At 42.8% G+C, this 23,659-nt stretch overlaps 1 protein-coding gene across 3 annotated transcripts in view; it reads left to right on the top strand.

Annotated features, from left to right (window-relative positions):
- LOC106564784 (serum response factor) overlaps positions 1–23,419 on the top strand; it is a 29,903-nt gene extending 6,484 nt beyond the window's left edge. For 2 of the 3 annotated variants that reach the window (XM_014131148.2, XM_014131150.2), the window contains exons 2-8: positions 5,646–5,915; positions 14,362–14,614; positions 15,130–15,291; positions 18,017–18,121; positions 21,441–21,617; positions 22,670–22,746; positions 22,861–23,419. In XM_014131148.2, the coding sequence (XP_013986623.1) occupies positions 5,646–5,915; positions 14,362–14,614; positions 15,130–15,291; positions 18,017–18,121; positions 21,441–21,617; positions 22,670–22,746; positions 22,861–22,947 (1,131 nt within the window). In that variant the 3' untranslated portion in view covers positions 22,948–23,419. The remainder of the gene's footprint in view (positions 1–5,645; positions 5,916–14,361; positions 14,615–15,129; positions 15,292–18,016; positions 18,122–21,440; positions 21,618–22,669; positions 22,747–22,860) is intronic. The other variant, XM_014131149.2, reaches the window with a different exon arrangement.
- Positions 23,420–23,659: the final 240 nt, after the last annotated feature.

The raw sequence follows: 23,659 nt of genomic DNA, 5'->3' as shown, positions 1-23,659 counted from the left end.
CGGGGGTACAGGTTAGTTGAGGTAATTTGTACATGTACGTAGGTGGGGGTGAAGTGACTATGCATAGCTAATAAACACGAGTAGCAGCAGTGTACAAAAGGGTGTCTATGTAAATTGTCCGGTGGCGATTTTATTAATTGTTCAGCAGTCTTATGGCTTGGGGGTAGAAGCTGTTGAGGAACCTTTTGGTCCTAGACTTTGTGCTCCGGTACCGCTTACCGTGCGGTAGCAGAGAAAACGGTCTATAACTTGGGTGACTGGAGTCTCTGACAATTTTATGGGCTTTCTGCTAACGCCGCCTATTATATAGGTCCTGGATGGCAGGAAGCTTGGCCCAACTGATGTACTGGGCCGTACGCAGAGGTTGTTGTCCTGGCACCACACTGCCAGTTCTCTGACCTCCCTATAGGCCATCTCATCGTTGTCGGTGATCAGGCCTACCACTGTTGTGTTGTCAGCAAAGTTGATGGTGTTGGAGTCGTGTTTGGCCATGCAGTCGTGGGTGAACAGGGAATACAGGAGGGGACTAAGTACACACCCCTGAGGGGCCCCTGTGTTAAGGATCAGCGTGGCAGACGTGTTGTTGCCTACTCTTACCACCTTGGGACGGCTCGTCAGGAAGTCCAGGATCCAGTTACAGAGGGAGGTGTTTAGTCCCTTAATCCTTAGCTTAGTTATGAGCTTCGTGGGCGCTATGGTGTTGAACACTGAGCTGTAGTCAATGAACAGCATTCTCACATAGGTGTTCCTTTTGTCCAGGTGGGAAAGGGCAGTGTGGAGTGTGTTTGAGATTGTGTCATCTGTGGATCTGTTGGGGCGGTATGCGAATTGGAGTGGGTCTAGGGTATCCTGGAGGATGCCATTGATGTGAGCCATGACCAGCCTTTCAAATCACTTCATGGCTACCGACGTGAGTGCCACTGGGCGGTAATCATTTAGGCGGGCTACCTTCGCTTCCTAGGGCACAGGGACTATGGTGGTCTGGTTGGAACATGTAGGTATTACAGACTCGGTCAGGGAGAGGTTGAAAATGTCAGTGAAGACACTTGACAGTTGGTCCGTGCATGCTTTGAGTACATGTCCTGGTAATCTGACTGGCCCAGCTGCTTTGTGAATGTTGACCCGTTTAAAGGTTTTGTTCACATCGGCTACCGAGAGCGTTATCACACAGTCATCCAGAACAGCTGGTGCTCTCGTGCATGCTTCAGTGTGCTTGCCTCAAAGTGAGCATAAAAGGCATTTGGCTAATCTGGTAGGCTCGAGTCACTGAGCAGCTCGCGTCTGGGTTTCCCTTTGTAGTTCGTAATAATTTTCAAGCCCTGCCACATCCGACGAGTGTCAGAGCCTGTAGTAGGATTCAATCTTAATCCTGTATTGATGCTTTGCTTGTTTGATGGTTCGTCTGACGGCATAGCGGGATTTATACGCGTCCGGATTAGTGTCCCGCTCCTTGAAAGCGGCAGCTCTAGCCTTTAGCTCGATGCTAATGTTGCCTGTAAACCATGGCTTCTGGTTGGGATGTGTATGTACTGTCACTATGGGGACGATGTCGTCGATGCACTTATTGATGATGCCGATGACTGAGGTGGTATACTCTTCAATGCCATTGAATGAATCCAGGAACATATACCAGTCTGTGCTAGCAAAACAGTCCTGTAGCGTAGCATCCGTGTCATCTGACCACTTCCATATTGAGCGAGTCACTGCTACTTCCTGCTGTAGTTTTTGCTTGTAAGCAGGAATCCAGAGGATAGAATTATGGTCAGATTTGCCAAATGGAGGGCTGGGGAGAGCTTTGTATGCATCTCTGTGTGTGGAGTAAAGGTGGTCTAGGATTTTTTTTTTTTTCTTCTCTGGTTGCACATGTGACATGCTGGTAAAAATGAGTTAAAACTGATTTAAGGTTGCCTGCATTAAAGTCCCCGGCCACTGGGAGCGCCGCTTCTGGGTGAGCATTTTCCTCTTTGCTTATGGCCTTAGAGTTGGTTGAGAGCGGTCTTAGTACCAGCTTCGTTCTGTGGTGGTAAATAGACGGCTACGAATAGTATAGATGAGAACTCTCTATATACAGCTTTTCATGAGGTCTCAAATGACTTTGCATTGAGACCCTGTGAACAAAAACTCTAGGCCTAAATGCAAATCAATTTATTAATTCATCCATTTTGTCTTACACCACTATTCACTGCAACTGCAATAGGTGCAGTATAGCCTATCACAAATGTTACAATATATTGATAAAGATGTATGCAAGGGCCTACATCTGGTGACCTCCGTATATACATAGAAACATCAGTGTGCAAGTGCTGTTCGCCATTAACGAAAGAAGTCTACTCAGACAAGCGTCTGTCCGATTAGATTTTTTTTTGATTAAGCAGTTATTTTATTTATTTATTAGAATTTGGCTACTATTTCTAACATGTATTTTAGCATTAAAATGGATCAATGGATGATTCATTTGTGCACTGACAATCACATTCTCTCTTTTTATTGTGTTACTGTAAAGTGTATTGCAGTTTCAAAGGCATTTTAGCCCCTTACACTCATGGATATTGGCCTATGTGGATCTGGCCCAATTGAAATGTTTCTAACAGAAGAACTATAAAAAGCATATGCATAACCAGAAAATTAGATTATGGGGAAATTATTACATTTGGATTATTTCAGATCAAAGACTGAATCCAAACCTTACACTGTTGATTTTGTGCATTTTAAATTTACTGTACTTTTCTTTTTTTACCCCCTTTTTCTCCCCAGTATCGTTGTATCCAATTGTTACTAGTTACTGTCTTGTCTCATCGCTGCAACTCCCGTATGGACTCGGGAGAGGCAAAGGTCGAGAGCCATGCGTCCTCCGAAACCCAACCAAGCCACACTGCTTCTTAACACAGCACGCATCCAACCTGGAAGCCAGCCGCACCAATGTGTCGGAGGAAACACCTGGTCAGCGTGCACTGCGATGAGACAAGGATATCCCTGCTGGCCAAACCCTCCCTAACCCAGACGACGCTAGGCCAATTGTGTGCCGCCCCATTGCCTCCCGGTCGCGGCCGGCTGCGATATAGCCTGGGCTCGAACCCAGAGTCTCTGGTGGCACAGCTAGCACTGCGATGCAGTGCCTTAGACCACTGCGCCACCCGGGAGGCCTTTTACTGTACTTTTCACCGCATTTGTCAACAATGACATAAAAAATACTTGGATACTGCACATTCAGTAACATAATAAGAATATTAATTTACATTTTGGAGTAGGTGCAAGATATGAAAACGATTACAATGGTTTGGAGTGAGGGGTCGAACTGATGTCTCCAAGAGGTCACACACCTCTCCAAACTGTGTACAGTTCCTAAGTAATTTCAATGCACTTTTGACTCAAGGAAAGAACTTTCAACTATAAGGTGCTTTTTTTGAGCTCTCCTAGCTTTGCCATTGAGGAACTGAGGCAAGCACACTTGTAGTTTTTTTATTTTTGAACAAAGCTCTGCGTCCCCACCATCACAATTGCTGTTCACATTTATATATCGCAATCTGGGTCAGGTGGGCATAATTTGAAAGCTTATTCTATTGCCAACATGGCTAGCCACGTTATAAAATATGATCTCGCAGTGTTAGGCTTTGAAAAGGCACTTCAGAGAAACAGATTGTAATTTAACCTCTATGGGCTAGGTGGGACGCTAGCGTGCCACCCGTGGTGCACTCCATCAACAGCAGGTGCATTTCAAGAGCGGCAAATTTGAATCCAAATAAATGTCAAAATTCAAATTTTTCAAAAATACAACTATTTTACACCATTTGAAAGATAAACATCTCCTTAATCTAACCACGTTTTACGATTTCAAAAAGGTTTTACGGCGAAAGCATAAATTTAGAGTATGTTAGGACAGTACATTTACAAGAGTTGTGTGTAATGTTTTGTCAAGTCAAAGACAGGGTCACCAAAACCATAAAACCAGCTAAAATGATGCACTAACCTTTTACAATCTCCATCAGATGACACTCCTAGGACATTATGTTAGACAATGCATGCATTTTTAGTTCTATCAAGTTCATATTTATATCCAAAAACAGCGTTTTACTATGGCATTGATGTTGAGGAAATCGTTTCCCTCCAATAACCGGCAGTCAAGTCAGCGTCACAAATTAAATAATTAAAATTAGAAAACATTGGTAAAATATTATATTGTCATTTAAAGAATTATAGATTTACATCTCTTGAACGCAATCAACTTGCCAGATTTAAAAATAACCTTACTGGGAAATCACACTTTGCAATAATCTGAGCACTGCGCCCAGAAAAATACGCGTTGCGATACAGACTAGACGTCATGTTGGGGAGATCTAAAATCGAAAATACTATGTAAATAATCCATTACCTTTGATTCTCTTCATCAGATGTCACTTCCAGGTATCACAGGTCCATAACGAATGTAGTTTTGTTCAAAAAAGCTCATCATTTATGTCCAAAAATCTCCGTCTTGTTAGCACATGATCTAAGCCAGCCGGACTTCTCGTCATGAACGAGGGGAAAAAATATATTTACGTTCGTTCAAACATGTCAAACGTTGTATAGCATAAATCATTAGGGCCTTTTTTAACCAGAACATGAATAATATTCAAGGTGGACGAATGCATAGTCTTTTATAACGTATTGGAACGAGGGTACCCAACATGAACTCGCGCCAGGTGTCTAATGGGACATCATCGTTCCATGGCTCTTGTTCGGTCAGATCTCCCTCCAGAAGACTCAAAACACTTTGTAAAGGCTGGTGACATCTAGTGGAAGCAATAGGAAGTGCCAAAATATTCCTCAGCCCCTGTGTTTTTCAATGGGATAGGTTTAAAGTCAATACAACACATCAGGTATCCACTTCCTGTCAGAAAATGTCTCAGGGTTTTGCCTGCCAAATGAGTTCTGTTATACTCACAGACACCATTCAAACAGTTTTAGAAACTTTAGAGTGTTTTCTATCCATATATAATAAGTATATGCATATTCTAGTTACTGGGTAGGATTAGTAACCAGATTAAATCGGGTACATTTTTTTTATCCAGACGTGCAAATGCTGCCCCCTAGCCCTAACAGGTTAAGTGCGTGTTCCGCGTCCAGTTCTCTTCACAATACGACAAACATAAGCTCATTGTGTTCAGGACAACCCAGGGTATAATGCATATCGTCCTTGTAACTGTGGATTAAACAGCGCTCATAAAGCTTGATACTGTAAATTACATGTCTTCAAATATGGAAATGTGAAGCACACATCAAAGCGGTATTTATTATAACCCTCAACGTCTCATCTTTCAGAACACATCGACTCCTCTCGATTTTACAGCATTTCCCTCACTCAGACAACAAATGTGCGGAAGTAGCCCAGTTTATCTGGAGGGATGGGGGGCATCTTGTTGCGCACATGCTCAACTTTAGAACAGCTGTCAGTCAACCCATACAGCGCTGTGAAGTGGTGAACCTGAGACTGTGCCATGTATAGCATGTTATTCTACAGCCACTGCGTTCCAATGCAGGCACTTATCAATGACAAACTCTGCCATTTTTCAACCCGTATACGGGATGACAGGGATGTGGGTGGAAAGGGCTACATTGAGTTTGATTTAATGCCTGACGCTCTCTCATCCCTCTTCCCACTCCCCCAGGCCTACGAGCTCTCCACTCTAACGGGCACCCAGGTCCTCCTCCTGGTGGCCAGCGAGACGGGCCACGTCTACACATTTGCCACACGCAAGCTCCAGCCCATGATTACCAGTGAGACGGGCAAGGCGCTCATCCAGACGTGCCTCAACTCGCCCGACTCGCCGCCCCGCAACGACCCATCCACTGACCAGCGCATGAGCGCCACAGGCTTCGAGGAGACGGACCTCACCTACCAGGTGTCGGAGGGTGACGGCTGTGCAGAGCCCACCAAGGTGAGGTGGTTAGACAGTCTCCTGGGATTAACGCCACGGATAGCTGCTTCAGAGCACCTGGGTTACCACGCATCAAGTTGCCTAATGCTGTCTTTATATGGTGATTTTAGCATAGCAGTTGCATGGAGGTGATTTTCGAACTAATAGATCAACAAACATGTTGATGTCACTCTTTGGCCTACTGTGCATAATAATAATAATAATAATCTGTAAGAGGTATATTGTTGCTCTGTTTATTCTTTCTCCTGTTGGGAAATGGGCACAGGCTTCAGAACCGAAGAGGTTTCCTAGGTTACTATGCAGTGCCGGAAAGAAAACCTGTGTAGAATGTCTTAACTTGTAGTAGCATTCAGCATCCCTTGAAAAGGGTGTTGGCTGTCTTAATATCAGACTGTGTTAGAATTAAAGGCACTCGCCAGTGGTAGTTTCACCTATTCTGGTAAAAAGTGTGTGGGAGAACAAACTTCCCAGCCAGAGAAACCTTTTGTAGCCACCAAAACAATGTATTTACTCAACAACAAAAATTGTTGGATCAAAGTCATATTACAACCTCACAGGATATAATATTGCTTAAACGGTTGACATCACTACAGGGTCCTTTAACCAAAGCTGACCGATGGGTTAAGTGTTAAGTCTCCTTAGACTTCACTGTTATTCATGAGCATATGAAAAATAAACACATCTGAAATGCTTCACAGCAGATTGATAAAAATAAGATTTGGCCTCTTTGTCCATATATGGGATGGTTTCCTCTAGTTCCTCTCTTGGCAGAGGGCTGCTTGCATTCCATATAAGCTGCAGCTGTGTTCAGCGTTGGTTGGAGACCATGATTTTCAAGGAAACGTGGTGAGCTCTATGTGAGGAGGTTCAGCGACGTACGCCTACCCGACGCTAAATCTTTTGCTTGAGTAAATAAAAGGCCTTCGTTGGGCTAGTCTTGAGCTTTATTGTCCACTTGAGGTCAAAGTTTCCTCTCTCACCTGGTTTAATGCAGAGGGGAAGAAATGGTAGCTTCCTCGGATGGTCATGTAGTTGGCTCATTTACCAGGCACAGGCCTACACTTTCACTTTGGAATTATAGCGTGAGCTACACAAGTTCACATCAATATTTTTTGGATTCATGGCTGGCCCATTGACCCCCATTTTAGAGCAGAGAAGCTTATGACAACAAATCATGTCATCATGATGCGCAGTTAGTTTGACGAAATGGAAACTAATTCTGTGTTAGATTATCAGCGTTTGTGGCTAGGAATCGGGGGATTTTTTTCAGCTCCTTAAGCTTCTTTACTCAACCAAGAGCCAGACTTGCTTTGAAATATAATTGGTCGTTGATGAACCACGGTACTACTTCGGCTCACAGCTGATGTGGTGGGAGGAATCCTCACTGTTCACTCTGTGGAGAGGAAATTGCTTTTTTAAAATGAGGTTAAAGGGTTGTCTGTCTGACTAGGCACCTCTCAGTCGTGGTGTTGTGCAAAGCACTGATAGAAAGACAGTACAGACGACGAGGTAGATCCGCACACTGGTGCAAGGAAGCTGTTGTCAGGAACACTAAAATACAGATGGACAGGGACGCTATTCAGGAGCAAAAGTGGGCTTGGCTGGGGTTCTGGACTGAATCAATCAGACCACAGCCAGACAGACGCCCACAGTCAGTGTCATAACAAGAAGCAGGCCATCCAAAGCAAACTTAGTAGGGCATAACACTCGTAACCTAGTTTTTCATTGTTTGCTTTACTCTCAGTAAAGAGACCGGCTGGGAGCTTGTTGCGTGGTGGTATTCCCTGACAGGAGGTGAGCCGCGAGGCCCTCGGGTTGTTTGTTTACTAGTTTTGTCCCCTCTCTTTTGGAAGAGACTCGTTCAGCAAATGTTTATGGAGGAGGAAATGGACTTATGCTCAGAGGGATAACTTGTTCAAATAGGCTTTTTTTTAAACTTTATTTAACTAGGCAAGTCGGTTAAGAACAAATTCTTATTTACAATGAAGGCCTACCAAAAGGCCTCCTGCGAGGACGGGCGCCTGGGTTAAAAAAGAAATACAGGCTAATGTAGATGTCCTTTAGAAAGAAAAGGAAACCAAGTGCCCTAGACTAGAATGCACGATAATGAATGCAAGACAATTAATGCGGTCAGTTGAGTTGGTTTCTTTTTGCAAATATGTTCGTACGAACTAACTCAAACACTCCATTCCCCAACAGGATTGTGTTCAGTAGGGCACACCGTAGCGAAATGTTTTGCAAACAAGGAAGCAACAATTTTTGTTCTAATTGGACACATTCAGGTAGTACAAGTGTCAAACTCATTCCACGGAGGCCCGAGCGTCTGCGGTTTTTCTCTCCTCCCTTGTACTTGATTGATGTATTAAGGTCACTAATTAGTAAGGAACTCCCCTCACCTGGTCTAGGTTTTAATTGAAAGGGGAAAAACAAAAAACTTAGACACTCGGCCCTCAGTGGAATGAGTTTGACACCCCTTGAGGTAGTACCTCCCTGTGGGCCCCCAAAACGGCCATGGTTAAAATGTCCCATCGTTGACAGTTTGATACCGGTTCCTTTTACATGCTGTACCTTGAATTCCATACCGTTTCTGAAGATTTTTCTCTTTTTCTCCTTTTGTATGTTTTTTTGTGTGTGTGTGTGTGTCATTGATCATTTAATTAGGTTTCTGACTGTATATTCAATGGAACTAAGTATCACCACTAACAAATGTTATTTTGACATTTCCATAAGCGCTTCAAACGTTCATTTTTAGCGCTGCTGGATCAAAGGTGCGGCTGAACGCAGCATTGCTGTCGACACACTTGACATGTCCTGCAGTTGACTAGTAGCCGGCCAGCCTGCTGCCCAAATATTGCTGTACAAGTTTCCCCCTTGCATGATCTTTTGTTGCGGTTTTTGTTTATTACTAAGCCAAACAGTCACATCTTAGTAGAACTGCGGCACACATCTGTGCATTTTCTCTCCACTGCGCTATAAACAGGACACACGTAAACAATGCAGTTAACGTTGAATACACCCAATGCAAGCTCAGAAAGTACATGGCAACTGTTAAAGTGGCACTCCAGTCTCCTTTTCATCTCATTTAACACCCGATTCACTAAAAGCTGCAATATATCACGTTTGGGCGACCTGGCCAAATTCACATAGAAATGTGTGTTATAAATCTGTCTTTCTCATTGAAAGCAAGTCTATGAAGCAGTATATCTGTTTTATATGCACTATTTCTATGCTTGCTGTACTTATGTTTTTTTTGTGTGTGTTTTACTTAAAAGCCTTAAAAGGATCGTACCCCTTTTTTTAATTTTTAATATTTAAAAAAAAATTTTTTTGCCTAAAATGACATACCCAAATCTAACTGCCTGTAGCTCAGGATCTGAAGCAAGGATATGCATATTCTTGATACCATTTGAAAGGAACACGTTGAAGTTGGTGGAAATGTGAAATTAATGTAGGAGAATATAACACCTTAGATCTTGTAGAAGATAATGCAAGAGAAAGGCCATACTTTCAGATAGGAGTCTAGCTGTAATTTAGATGTGTGCAAAGTTTCAGACTGGTCCGGTGAAGAATTACATTACTGCGCATTATTATGAATCAAGTCTGCCAGGAGTTTGCCCAAATGTGCCGAATTGATCAATTTATACATTTAAGTACATAACTATAGAGAATATACAAAAATGCAATGGTAATAAAAAATGTAAGTTGCCACACTCCCAGGAATGTCATATGTAGTGGATCATTAGCTTATACACTTTCACACATCTAGATGTCTGGGCAGGGTCGGTGTGGAGCCAGAGACAGCAGTGGGGTCAAACTGTAGATCCCAGTTCCTACATTTGAACATAAAACATTTATTTTAGCAAACAAAACTATGCTACATTTTATGTCTGGGACCCTCATGATGACAAATCAGAGCAAGATTACTGAATGGAAGTACATTATTTACCTTCAGAGGGGAATGTATCAAACCTGTTGCCATGATAACACGTTTTTGTTATTGTGCACTCCTTAAACAGTAGCATGGTCTTTTTTTCACTGTAATAGCTACTGTTAATTGAACACTGCATTTAGATTAACAGTAATTTAAGCTTTCTGCCCATATGTCTATATCCCGGAAAATTGGCTGTTGTATACAACTTCATTCCAGTCACATTAGCACACATTAGCAACAACCGTCCCGGTTTAGGGATACCCATCCTGTAGAGGTTAAAGTTTTGTACACCAGCTTAAAATACAATATTTTTGGTTATGGAAAATATATTTCACATCGGTTTAGATGGTACAATGATTTTCTACACCACAGAGGGCCGTGTGTCTTCGGGTTTTTGCTCCTCCCTTGTACTTGATTGATGAATTAAGGTCACTAATTAGTAAGGAACTCCCCACCTGGTTGTCTAGGGCTTAATTGAAAGGGAAAAAAACAAAAACCTGCAGACGCTAGGGTCTCCACGGAATGAGTTTGACACCCCTGATCTACACTATACTGAACAAAAATATAAATGCAACATGCAACACTTTCAAAGATTTTACTGAGTTACAGTTCATAAGAAGTCAGTCAATTTAAATAAATTCATTAAGCCCCAATCTATAGATTTTACATGACTGGGCAGGGGCACAGCCATGGGGGAGCCAGGCCCAGCCAATCAGAAAGTTTTCCCCCATAAAATAGTTTTATTACACAGAAATACTTATAGAAATGCTCACCAACAGGTATGAAAACAAACTTGTGCCCAGCATTTTAGATAAATACGCTTTTTGTGCGTATGGAAAAAATGTATCTTGTATTTCAGCTCATGAAACATGGGACCAACACTCAACACTTACATTTTTTTATAAACATATTCACTCAACAAACATATTCCTTAAAATATACACTGCTCAAAAAAATAAAGGGAACACTTAAACAACACAATGTAAGTCCAAGTCAATCACACTTCTGTGAAATCAAACTGTCCACTTAGGAAGCAACACTGCTAGACAATACATTTCACATGCTGTTGTGCAAATGGAATAGACAACAGGTGGAAATTATAGGCAATTAGCAAGACACCTCCAATAAAGGAGTGGTTCTGCAGGTGGGGACCACAGACCACTTCTCAGTTCCTATGCTTCCTGGCTGATGTTTTGGTCACTTTTGAATGCTGGTGGTGCTTTCACTCTAGTGGTAGCATGAGACGGAGTCTACAACCCACACAAGTGGCTCAGGTAGTGCAGCTCATCCAGGATGGCACATCAATGCGAGCTGTGGCAAGAAGTCTTGCTGTGTCTGTCAGCGTAGTGTCCAGAGCATGGAGGCGCTACCAGGAGACAGGCCAGTACATCAGGAGACATGGAGGAGGCCGTAGGAGGGCAACAACCCAGCAGCAGAACCGCTACCTCCGCCTTTGTGCAAGGAGGAGCAGGAGGAGCACTGCCAGAGCCCTGCAAAATGACCTCCAGCAGGCCACAAATGTGCATGTGTCTGCTCAAACGGTCAGAAACAGACTCCATGAGGGTGGTATGAGGGCCCGACGTCCACAGGTGGGGGTTGTGCTTACAGCCCAACACCGTGCAGGACGTTTGGCATTTGCCAGAGAACACCAAGATTGGCAAATTCGCCACTGGCGCCCTGTGCTCTTCACAGATGAAAGCAGGTTCACACTGAGCACGTGTGACAGACGTGACAGAGTCTGGAGACGCCGTGGAGAACGTTCTGCTGCCTGCAACATCCTCCAGCATGACCGGTTTGGCGGTGGGGCAGTCATGGTGTGGGGTGGCATTTCTTTGGGGGTCCGCACAGCCCTCAATGTGCTCGCCAGAGGTAGCCTGACTGCCATTAGGTACCGAGATGAGATCCTCAGTCCCCTTGAGAGACCATATCCTGGTGCGGTTGGCCCTGGGTTCCTCCTAATGCAAGACAATGCTAGACCTCATGTGGCTGGAGTGTGTCAGCAGTTCCTGCAAGAGGAAGGCATTGATGCTATGGACTGGCCTGCCCGTTCCCCAGACCTGAATCCAATTGAGAAGATCTGGGACATCATGTCTCGCTCCATCCACCAACGCCACGTTGCACCACAGACTGTCCAGGAGTTGGCAGATGCTTTAGTCCAGGTCTGGGAGGAGATCCCTCAGGAGACCATCCGCCACCTCATCAGGAGCATGCCCAGGTGTTGTAGGGAGGTCATACAGGCACATGGAGGCCACACACACTACTGAGCCTCATTTTGACTTGTTTTAAGGACATTACGTCAAAGTTGGATCAGCCTGTAGTGTGGTTTTCCACTTTAATTTTGAGTGTGACTCCAAATCCAGACCTCCATGGGTTGATAAATTGGATTTCCATTGATTATTTTTGTGTGATTTTGTTGTCAGCACATTCAACTATGTAAAGAAAAAAGTATTTAATAAGATTATTTCTTTCATTCAGATCTAGGATGTGTTGTTTAAGAGTTCCCTTTATTTTTTTGAGCAGTATTTTTTTCAGGGGTTAAATCAGCTTTAATATTGCAGATAGATTGATAGAAGCCACAATGTAATTGTCTGCATCATTTCCAATCCCCCATATATTTAAAAACGTGTGTGTGTGTGTACCAGTCAAAAGTTTGAACACACCTACTCATTCCAGGGTTTTTCTTTATTTTTACTATTTTCTACATTGTAGAATAATAGTGAAGACATCAAAACTATGAAATAACACATGGAATCATATGTAACCAAAAAAAGTGTTAAACAAATCAAAATATATTTGAGATTCTTCAAAGTAGCCACCCTTTGCCTTGATGACAGCTTTGCACACTCTTGGCATTCTCTAAACCAGCTTCACGAGGTAGTCACCTGGAATGCATTTCAATTAACAGGTGTGCATTGTTAAAAGTTAAGAAGAAAATAAATTCCACAAATTAATGCATCAGCTTAAGGTTGTATACAGAATTTAGCCTTATTTGGTAAAATACCAAGTCCATATTATGGCAACAACGGCTCAAGTAAACAAAGAGAAATGACAGTCCATCATTACTTTAAGACATGAAGGTCAGTCAAGCCTGAAATTTCAAAAACTTTGAAAGTTTCTTCAAGTGCAGTCGCAAAAACCATCAAGAGCTATGATGAAACTGGCTCTCATGAAGACCGCCACAGGAAAGGAAGACCCAGAGTTACCTCTGCTGCAGATGATAAGTTCATTAGTTACCAGCCTCAGAAATTGCAACCCAAATAAATGCTTCAGAGTTCAAGTAAGAAACATTTCAACATCAGCTGTTCAGCGCAGACTGCGTGAATCAGGCCTTCGTGATCAAATTGCAGTGAAGAACTACTAAAGGGCACCAATAAGAAGAGATTTTCTTGGGCCAAGAAATCTGTCCTTTTGGTCTGATGAGTCCAAATTTTAGATTTGTCTTTGTGAGATGCAGTGTAGGTGACCGGATGAGCTCCGCATGTGGGGTTCACACCGTGAAACATGGAGGTGGTGTGGAGGTGCTTTGCTGGTGACACTGTGATTTTATTTAGAATTTAAGGCACACTTAACCAGTATGGCTACCACAGCATTCTGCACCGATACGCCATCCCATCTGGTTTGCGCTTAGTTTCTGTAAAACAATTATTAGCAAACATTTCTAAAAACCTGTTTTTGCTTTGTCATTATGGGGTATTGTGTGTAGATTGATGAGGAAAACGTTTAATTGAATCCATGTTAGAATAAGGCTGTAATGTAACAATGTGGAAAAAGGAAGGGGTCCGAATACTTTTCGAATGCACGGTATATTATCTTAAATAATTTAAAATATATTTTCATTTTATTATTTACTAACCCTACCAGCCCTCCCCTAATTGGATTAAACTAGTGGACAACACTTCTTAGGCTTCTACTTTCAGCTTATACATACTATATACATTTTACGGACAGTATATATTTTTTTTTACTTGACAATTGCTACCAAAGCAAGCGAGCTATTTGGCTTTGATCTTGGTGAGCTACATGAGCATATTTAACTATTTTCTTTGATAGTTTGCCAATTCAAGCGAGGGGTCTTACGCCTCTAATTATTTCCCAGCATTGTTTGTTCAAAATTGAATCTCATCTCATCGCTGTCTCTCCCCTCCCATCCCCAGACTCAAATCTGCTTTGCTTTGATTTTCATAAAGATAGTTAGCACGCCAGCTTGCTCACAAACTACTTGTGTCCAGGAGATGAAGCTTAGCCCTTCAATGGAATCCTTGACGTGTATCAGCAACTTGTAAAATCTAAAAACACTCCAACTGTGCTGACTGAGATGGACAGAGTGCATCATTTATCTGCAATGTTTCTCGGCATGAGGGAACGCAAATACATTTGGTTGGTACATCCTTATCTGTACAAATTTGGCTATCAAATGATCTACATATCATAAGCTATGTAAGTGAAGACTCTCCAAATGCACTGTTAACAGATCAATATCGTAAATGTATCTCTCCTGCTTTCTCCATTTCTCAGGACATGATGAAGCCGACGTTCACCATGGCCAATCTGCCTGCCGGTGTCAACACCCAACCCACGTCGACGTCCTCATCCTCCACTTCCTCCTCCGTGGCCATGCACTTGCAGAACAGCATCCCTGCCACCTGCTGGCAGGTCTCGGCGGGCATCAATACTCACAGTGCCACCAGCAGTGCCAACGGCACGGTGCTGAAGACCTCGGCCACGTCAACGAGCGTCATGCTACCCGGAGGGTTCACCCTCATGTCTGGTGAGTGAAGGGGGGTCTCCTGTTTTTATTTTTTATCTCACTTTCTTTGCCTTATCATTTACCCCCTCCATGTTGCACCCAACTTTATTTTCTTCTATTCACCCCCCTGAATTGTTCCCTTGCTTCAGAATTGTCATTTTGTTTTGTTTTTGAGAATATTTCACCCCAATAAAAATGTTTTATTGTGTGTGTGTTTGTGCATGTGGTTTGTCTGTTTTGTGTGTATGGCTGGTTTTTTTTCCTCCCTGTAACGCTGTATTTGTTCTGTGAAGCTGTCTGTATTTTGTCTGAGGCTTTGCTCTGTCTGTGAGGCTGTGTTATGTCTGACTATGTTTGAGTATGTTTTGTCAGTCATGCTGTATTACCTGTGGCTGTTTTGTTTGTGTGGCTGTGTCCGTTTTCCCTCTATCTTCGTCTTTCTCACTGTGTTGTGTGTTTTTGAGTTTTCTTTGTCTATGCGTCAGTTCCACTGCGAGAGACCTGTGCACCGCTAATCTTCTCTGCGCGTCCTCTAGGCGCAACGCTTCCCCCTGGCACGCACACCATTCCTCTCAGTCAGCTGCAGGCCCTCCAGGGCCCCTTGGCCCAGACCAGCATCACCACAGCTACCGCAGGGCACACACAGCAGGGCCAGCAGACCACCCTGCTCCGCCTACCTGCAACTGTCTCGCTCACAGGTCAGGGGCTTCTTCACCCCACCGTGTCATGTTTTGTTTCCATGCCACGATACTTCCAAGCATCAACCTTCCCTGAATTGCAAATCAACCCCTAGCTCCTACACTTTTGGCAAGCAATATGACAACAATTCTGCCTTTTAATGAAAGAAATGGTCTGCACAACATACATAATCTTCAATGATTAATTTATTCTCTGTGCGACTGCAGCCGCCTTAAGTGTACAGCTTAACCAATTTTGTTATTTTTTTTGACCATTCTGCCTTACCTATCAGAGGGCATGATGGAGCTACCACTATTGCTCCACACATCTGATCTTCTCCGATCTACACCAAGGGGTTGATTTGGGATTTAGGGTCCGTCTCTCTCTGTCTGCATGCATCTCTCACTCTAAGATTGTGTCGAGTGTCTCCAAATTGAGCCCGGTTTGTTTGCATCTAGGATCCCAGTAATTTCTCTGTAGCTATCGCTTGTCGCTGTTCAGAACTGTATCTCCCAATATTTCTGTCTCTGTTAGCGTCCTTTTCTCGGTTTGCCTTTACCTCACTTTCTCTCTATGCATCTCGGTGTGTCTCTCTCTCTCTCTCTCTGTCTGTCTGTCTGTCTGTCTCTGTCTGTCTGTCTGTCTGAGCCTGTATCAGTGTCTCTTTCTGGGCTTTAGTCTGTATCTCTTTACATATCGATAAAGGCAAAAAAAAAACTAACATTTACAATGCAGTGAGAAAGCAGGTTTGAATGAACTCTTATGAGGTTTAAATATGGTGCTCATCTTGCAAGCAGTCACAGGAGAGGCTTCATTTGTTGACGGGACAAAGGGAGGCAATAAGGATGGATAATAAAACTCATGGAAGGGTAAACAGTAACTATATTTTAGGGACTAGGAGCGGGAGGAGTAGCAGTCAGTGTGTAGATAGGGACAGGAATATAGGAGAGAGGATATTTTAGTCTGTTCACTGGTCAGTGTTTGTTACTGAATGAGGGTGTGTGTGTGGGGGGGGGGGGCATTAAGGCTGTTACTGATTGTGTGTAGCACCACTGTTATCACAAGAAATAGAAAAGATGGCTTTGTCCACATATGCAAGCCGACGCCCCAAGTTATTTTTTGAGCAGGGTTAAAAATAACCCCCCAGGGTTTTATCAGTTGTCTTAGCGAATGGAAAGAAACGGGAGTTGAAAGAAAGTTCCACACTTGTGTCCAATGTTTTTTTTTAGTGCACTTGAACGTTGTGAAAAATTCCAGCGTGCGGTTACTGTGAACACTGAGGCTGTAGCTACTTTAAGTTACAGTTTTAACAGTGGCCAAGTAGGCTACTATGGCTATTTGAGCATAAAGTAGGCCTACCAGAGTGGCCTACCAGAGTGGCCTACCATCAAAAACAATGGAGAAAATGCATCCCATAAACTTTTAGCACAGAGAGAAAACAGCTATCATTCAGCCTACAGTAGCAGCCAATGGGTGGTGTTCAATGTAGGCCTACATTCCATGAGACTCTGCAGGGTTTGACATTAACCTGTTTATCCACTTGTCCTTCAGACAAGGAGTATACCAATATTGTGGTGTTTGATGCAATAATGCACTTTACAAAATAAAATGCATTATTATTCCCATACCATTATTACAGAGCATCAGACTAATTTTGCTGCCCGTTGGCTACTTAACTTATTCAAGCCTGTCTCAAAATATAACTCTCCCTTTTAAGAATATGTTTAGAAATGTTAGAAACATTTTGTGCTCTTGTAGGAAGCAGTCACTACCCTATTGCTGACTATAAATTATCTATAGCTGGGCTAATAACTCACTAACTTGCAAAGGATATGAACAAAATGTGCACACATGGCTACATGCAGCTCTTGCTTTGATCTCAAAACAAGCGCATCTACTCAGTCGCTCATGCTGTAAACACAGTCCAGTTCAAATTAAATTGCACAGATCGATCTACTGTATGGCAATGGTCTATTTGCATATAGGCCTCCTGGTCTATTTGCATATAGGCCTCCTGCAGCTCTGATTTGGTTATGCTGCACCGGTCTGTGTAGAGTATGGGCTGAGTCGTGTGTCAATGCGATAGATTCCTACTCTGATGCGTTCTGCCTACAACAAAATCTCTTAGTTAGTTTTGCATATGAAGTCTTGCATAGTATTTGTTTCGGTATGTTGCATTAAAAGTGACTAATATTGCATTGATTCAATCACAATTGCCACAGTAAAGGGAAACATTGATAGTGTTAACGAACAGGGAAAACTCGTGCTCGTGCTTCTCTCAGCGGACGCACGCAGCTTAGATGGAACATTGCTTGTCATTTTTATATCTCACTTGGTGTTCATCTTCATGAACTGTAGTGAAAGTAGGCTAACAGCTATGCACATTCTTTAAAATTGACAGTAGTAATATCCCAAGTACTTCATTTGTAAAATCACAACGGCTGCAAATGGAACACATTTTTGTGTTAAATAGCATATATGACAGCTGTATAGACGGGGAGTCTGTGTTACTTTTCGGGAGGTCAGTTAACCCTTGCTCAGCCACTTAACTGGTCCACACCATTTCACTGGTACACACTCCTAACTAACCCGTTCATATTTACCACCCAACTGTAGTGATGTACCTGGCAGAGGTAACATGCAAACTTGGCCTCTATAAAGAGTGTGCAAAAATAGCAGAATAGTTGAATGGAAAATTAATATTCTCACTCTAGGTGTGTGTGTGTGTGTGTGCATCTTTCTCAGGTGGAGGGATGGGCCAGCAGCTGCAGGCCATTCAGGTTCACCCCAGCAGTCAGCAGAGCTCTGTGAGCCACAGTGACCTCTCCCACATCACAAGCAGCTCCACAGGTAAACAACAACCATACACTCTCACAGCAGTCTGTCTGTGCTTATGAGCCCATTTTACTATTATGCCAATGTGATTTGAGGGGAGGAAACAGCACTGCGATAATATTAGTATTATGAGGAGAGGGGAAAAAGTCATGTTAAATTGCTATATGATGACTAGTAGGCTATTTACCCCACTCTCAAATGCGACAAGCAGCGGTCTGTTTACAAGTTGATGAAATAATGAAATGGGCTCCTTGATGGACCCAATCCCAAGGAGGAGGGTCTGGAATGACTGGTGCAGCAGAGCAGTAGCTCCATCTAGAGGGGAAAATAGAGAGACTGACATGAGTGCTACTTCTTAGTGGCAAGTGAATCCGAAATTGACCTCTAGGCTCTAGCTCTTCCTCACTAGGCATTCCTGTAGTTCTGAAAGGACTGGACAGGTATGAACATTATGGTAATTGCTTCTCCTTGCCTTCTCATAGGCAGAGATACTGTAAATAATGATGAGATGGTCTTGTCTCCGCCCTAACAATGGGAGTCGTCCCAATGGCGGGAAGGCAGGCGGTCTGCTTATCATTGACAGATTTTGATGGAGTAAACCCTCTCGCTATTGGGCCCAGTTTTTCAAGACTTTTCTGATTTCTGCAATCGGATTGGATTAAATGTTTGATTTTTGGTATTTCAAAACCGAAAAACTAAAATGATTCTGATAATTTGGTTTGGGATTTGGTAATCCAATCTGACCTTTAATCAAGATTAACCAATGATGTGTGTGTGTGTATATATAAACCCTGGATTGCTGATGCTATGTATTGACCAACGGGAGGCTTTGAAGCCACCGGCCGCCACGTTAGTACTCCTCAGAAGGAGCAGTCCTCCATAGGAATGTATGGAATTCTACAGTATTTCATTAATGTTTCAAGGTCAAAGTTATGCATATTTCAGTATTTCTTTGTGGACAGTAACATTAGTGTTCAGTTCACATAATATCATTTTAAAAGTATGCATTAAGGTGTCTGTAATAGAATATACTTGTCAAAAATGAATGTTGACATTTAATTAATGCATTTCTAAAGGAACCAAAATGGCTGCGTTGTGGCTTCAATACAGCGCTCCTTGTCAGTCATCCAGGGTTCACACACATCGTTAAAATGATTTAAAGTAGAAGTTTCCTTTTTTACAACCAAATCCCTATTTTGATGTAAATGTCATGTTATAGAAGGGTCCAAACACCTTTTTTGTGATTTCACATGTTTTTGAGAAATATTAGGGAGGTAAGGCAATAAATAGGCCGTAGTGGCGAAATAATTACAATTTCGCAAATAAACACTGGAGTGATAGATGTGCAGAAGATGAATGTGCAAGTAGAGATACTGGGGTGCAAAGGAGAAGAGGATTTTTTTATATGTATATATAAATAAAATAACAATATGGGGATGAGGTAGTTGGATCGGCTATGTACAGGTGCAATGATCTGTAAGCTGCTCTGATAGCTGATGCTTAAAGTTAGTGAGGGAGATATAGGTCTTCAGCTTCAGTGATTTTTGCAATTCGTTCCAGTCATTGGCAGCAGAGAACTGGAAGGAAAGGCGGCCAAAGGTGGAATTGGCTTTGGGGGTGACCAATAAAATATACCTGCTGGAGCGCGTGCCACGGGTGGGTGCTGCTATGGTGACCAGGGAGCTGAGATAATGCGGGGCTTTACCTAATAAGGACTTATAGATGACCTGGAGCCAGTGGGTTTGGCGACGAATATAAAGCGAGGGCCAGCCAACGAGAGCATACAGGTCACAGTGGTGGGTAATATATGGGGCTTTGGTGACGAAACAGATGGCACTGTGATAGACTGCATCCAATTTGCTGAGTAGAGTGTTGGAGGCTATTATGTAAATGACATCGCCAAAGTCAAGGATTGGTAGGATAGTCAGTTTTACGAGGCTATGTTTGGCAACATGAGTGAAGGATGCTTTGTTGCGAAAAAGGAAGCTGATTCTAGATTTTATTTTGGATTGGGTTGCTTAATATGAGTCTGGAAGGAGAGTTTACAGTCTAACCAGACACCTAGTATTTGTAGTGTCCACATATTCTAAGTCAGAACCGTCCAGAGTAGTGATGCTTGTCAGGCGGGAGGGTGCGGGCAGAAATCTTTTGAAGAGCATACACTTAGTTTTACTTGCATTTAAGATCAGATGGAGGCCACGGAAGGAGTGTTGTATGGCATTGAAGCTCGTCTGAAGGCTAGTTAACAGTGTCCAAAGAAGGGCCAGAAGTATACAGAATGGTGTCGTCTGTGTAGAGGTGGATTAGAGAATCACCAGCCGCAAGAGCGACATCATTGATGTATACAGAGAAAAGAGTCGGCCAGAGAATTGAACCCTGTGGCACCCCCATAGACTGCCAGAGGTCTGGACAACAGGCCCTCCGATTTTACACACTGAACTCTGTCTGAGAAGTAGTTGGTGAACCAGGCGAGGCAGTCATTTGAGAAACCAAGGCTGTTGAGTCTGCCTATAAGAATGCGGTGATTGACAGAGTTGAAAGCCTTGGCCAGGTCGACGAATACACAGTATTGTCTTTTGTCGATGGCGATTATGATATCGTTTAGGACCTTGAGCGTGGCTGAGGTGCACCCACGACCAGCTCGGAAACCAGATTGCATAGCAGAGAAGGTACGGTGGGATTCGAAATGGTCGGTGATCTGTTTAACTTGTCTTTTGAAGACCTTAGAAAGGCAGGGTAGGATGGATATAGGTCTGTAACAGTTTGGGTCTAGAGTGTCTCCCCCTTTTGAAGAGGGAGATGACTGTGGCAGCATTAGAGGTTGTACAAATGAAATTCTCATTCCAAACTTTATCCGCAATGTTATATTCCCTTTTGTGTGTTTCTCAAAAACGTGAAATCACAAAGGTGTCTGGACCACCTTCTATAATAGAGATTTGGTTGTGAAACAGTTTTTCCAAACTCAAAGGTACTGATTAGGATAGTTTTGATGCCATAAATGTGGATAATGTTGATCCCACTTGAAGGGTGGATATAGAAATGTGAAAGGCACTACAACCGAGAAATGTCAATATCACTAAGGTGAGGAGATCAAACAACAGTATTCCATCTGAAAACCAAAGCTAACTAATTGAAAGATATTTCATGTACTTGCAGTACAAGTGATATGCAGGCTCTATTTTTTGTCTTAGTTGCCTTTTTATTAACGTAGTTTTCTTTTTCACTATGACCTGTTCTACACATTGAAGTCACCATTCATAATTGTATAAATGAACCTTACAGAATATTGATATGCACACCTCATTGCCCGTGTTGTCCTGTCTCCCTGCTCCAGTGAGCCTCCCCACCACCATCGTCACGTCCTCGGTGCCCTCGTCGATGGGTGGTCACATGATGTACCCCGGCGCCCACGCTGTCATGTACGCCACACCTACGACTTCGTTGGGCGACGGCAGTCTGACCGTGCTCAACACCTTCCCACAGACAGCCCATACGCAGTCCCATGACCCCGGTGAGCCAATCAGAGTCCAGACACCACAACTGGCCTAACAGGGTGCTGATATACAGTGAGCTCCAAAAGTATTGGTACAGTGTCAACTTTTTTGTTGTTTTGGCTCAGTACTCAATAATTTGGATTTGAAATGATACAATGACTATGAGGTTCAAATGCAGTCTGTCAATAATCATTTGCAGGTATTTTCATCCATGTTGGGTGAACTGTTTAGAAATTACAGCACTTTTTGTACATAATCCTCCTCCATTTTGGGGCACCAAAAGTATTGGGACGAATTCCCTTATGTGTATTAAAGTACTAAAAATGTAAGTATTTGGTCCCATATTCATAGCATGTAATTGTAGAGTCCATGCCCAACAAATTGAGGCTGTTCTGAGGGCAAACGGATGCAACTCAATATTAGGAAGGTGTTCCTAATGTTTGGTATAGTCTATGTCAGCTGTAGAGAGACTTGAGCGCATGAGGAAACAAGTTTTGATCAGTCAGCTATAAGATGACAAATACCGGAGTTTAGGTGCAGGTAGAGCCGGTTAGCACAAGCTAGTTGGAGTCAAATATCTATACTGTCGTACCAAAATATTGCAAAATGTAACTGTTTTTTTTTTTTCTCCCCATCATTAGTTTTTAGCGTGTCCGATCCTATAGAAATAGACTTCGGCTTTTGGTCCAGATCATCTGACATTTGAGAGAGGACATTCTGACTGGACATTTTGTGCTGCTTCGGTGAAACTCTTAGCTCTGTCTACATTGTTCTCTTGCATTCTGTAAATATAAAATTTATTGAAATGGGCTATAACAAATAGGAATATAGGCAATTTTCTCGGAATGTCACCCATGCACTGCTGTGTGCTGCCTGACTCTGCTCTTTACTGCATGGTGGCATGCAGTCAAGTTGAAATTACCTTAGTCTCGTCTGTCATGTCATGATGTTGTCACTGTCGACAATGGCTGTCGATCATCCTCAATAGACGATACTCTCGTAATATCGGCCAACTCTACTAGCTCGTATATGTGCGATTCATCTATTGGACTCTTTCTCCCCCCCCCAGGTGCTGTATCGCAGGTGTTCCTCACAGGACATCCTGGGACAGTTCAGATCCCTGTGTCAGCAGTGCAGCTCCACCCGGTAATGACACCCATGTCTGTCTGTCACCACAACTCTACTGTCATTACAGTTACCTGAACATTACGGTCACCTCAACATTACTGTCACCTAATCCCCTCTCATTTTGACCTGTAGATGGTGATTGGTCAGCAGTCAAGCAGCAGCAACCTCACAGAGCTTCAAGTGGTCAACCTGGACGCCCATCACTCAAAGGACGATTGACCCGGCCACATGTAGACTGCTTTACCCAGACACACATTTGAATGCACACATGCCAGGGGATCACTGTAGCCTTGCCAACTGACTGCCACACCCTATTTATTACTGCCTTTTCACCGCAATCATTTTGTTTTTTTTAAATAAACCTTGTAAGATAATGCACACACTTACAATGGTTTTACAGAGAATTGAGGTGTGGTGCTGCCATTTTACTTTGTATATTTGTCTTTTATTTTCTTTCTCTGCAAGAGTTTCCTGGCTTGACATATCCACATATTGCTGGGGCTACAGCTTCACATTTCAATCAAAGTCGTGTAGTGTGTGTGCGCACATACCGGTTGTATGTATTTGATCTGAAGAGGTTTTGATATTTTGTTTTTCTTATGAGTGTATTCTCTTTTAAGCCCCCTGTGCATCCTAATGTTGATTACTTATATTTTTCTTATGTTGGCATATGAATGATAACGTTACAATACCAGTTGCTGTCATTAGGGTAATCATATATTTTTATTTCATTTCTGGGGGGAAATGTGCAATTGATGCCAGTAACTACTCGCTGATAATGCTACAGTTAAATAAATTTATACAGTTGAAGTCAGAAGTTTACATACACCTTAGCCAAATACATTTAAACTCAGTTTTTCACAATCCCTGACATTTAATCCTACTAAAAATTCACTGTTTTAGGTTGGTTAGGATCACCACTTTATTTTAA

The sequence above is a fragment of the Salmo salar genome, chromosome ssa12 (genome assembly GCF_905237065.1).
Source record: "Salmo salar chromosome ssa12, Ssal_v3.1, whole genome shotgun sequence".
Classification (NCBI taxonomy): Eukaryota; Metazoa; Chordata; class Actinopteri; order Salmoniformes; family Salmonidae; genus Salmo; species Salmo salar.
This window is presented reverse-complemented; position numbering and strand designations above follow the sequence as displayed.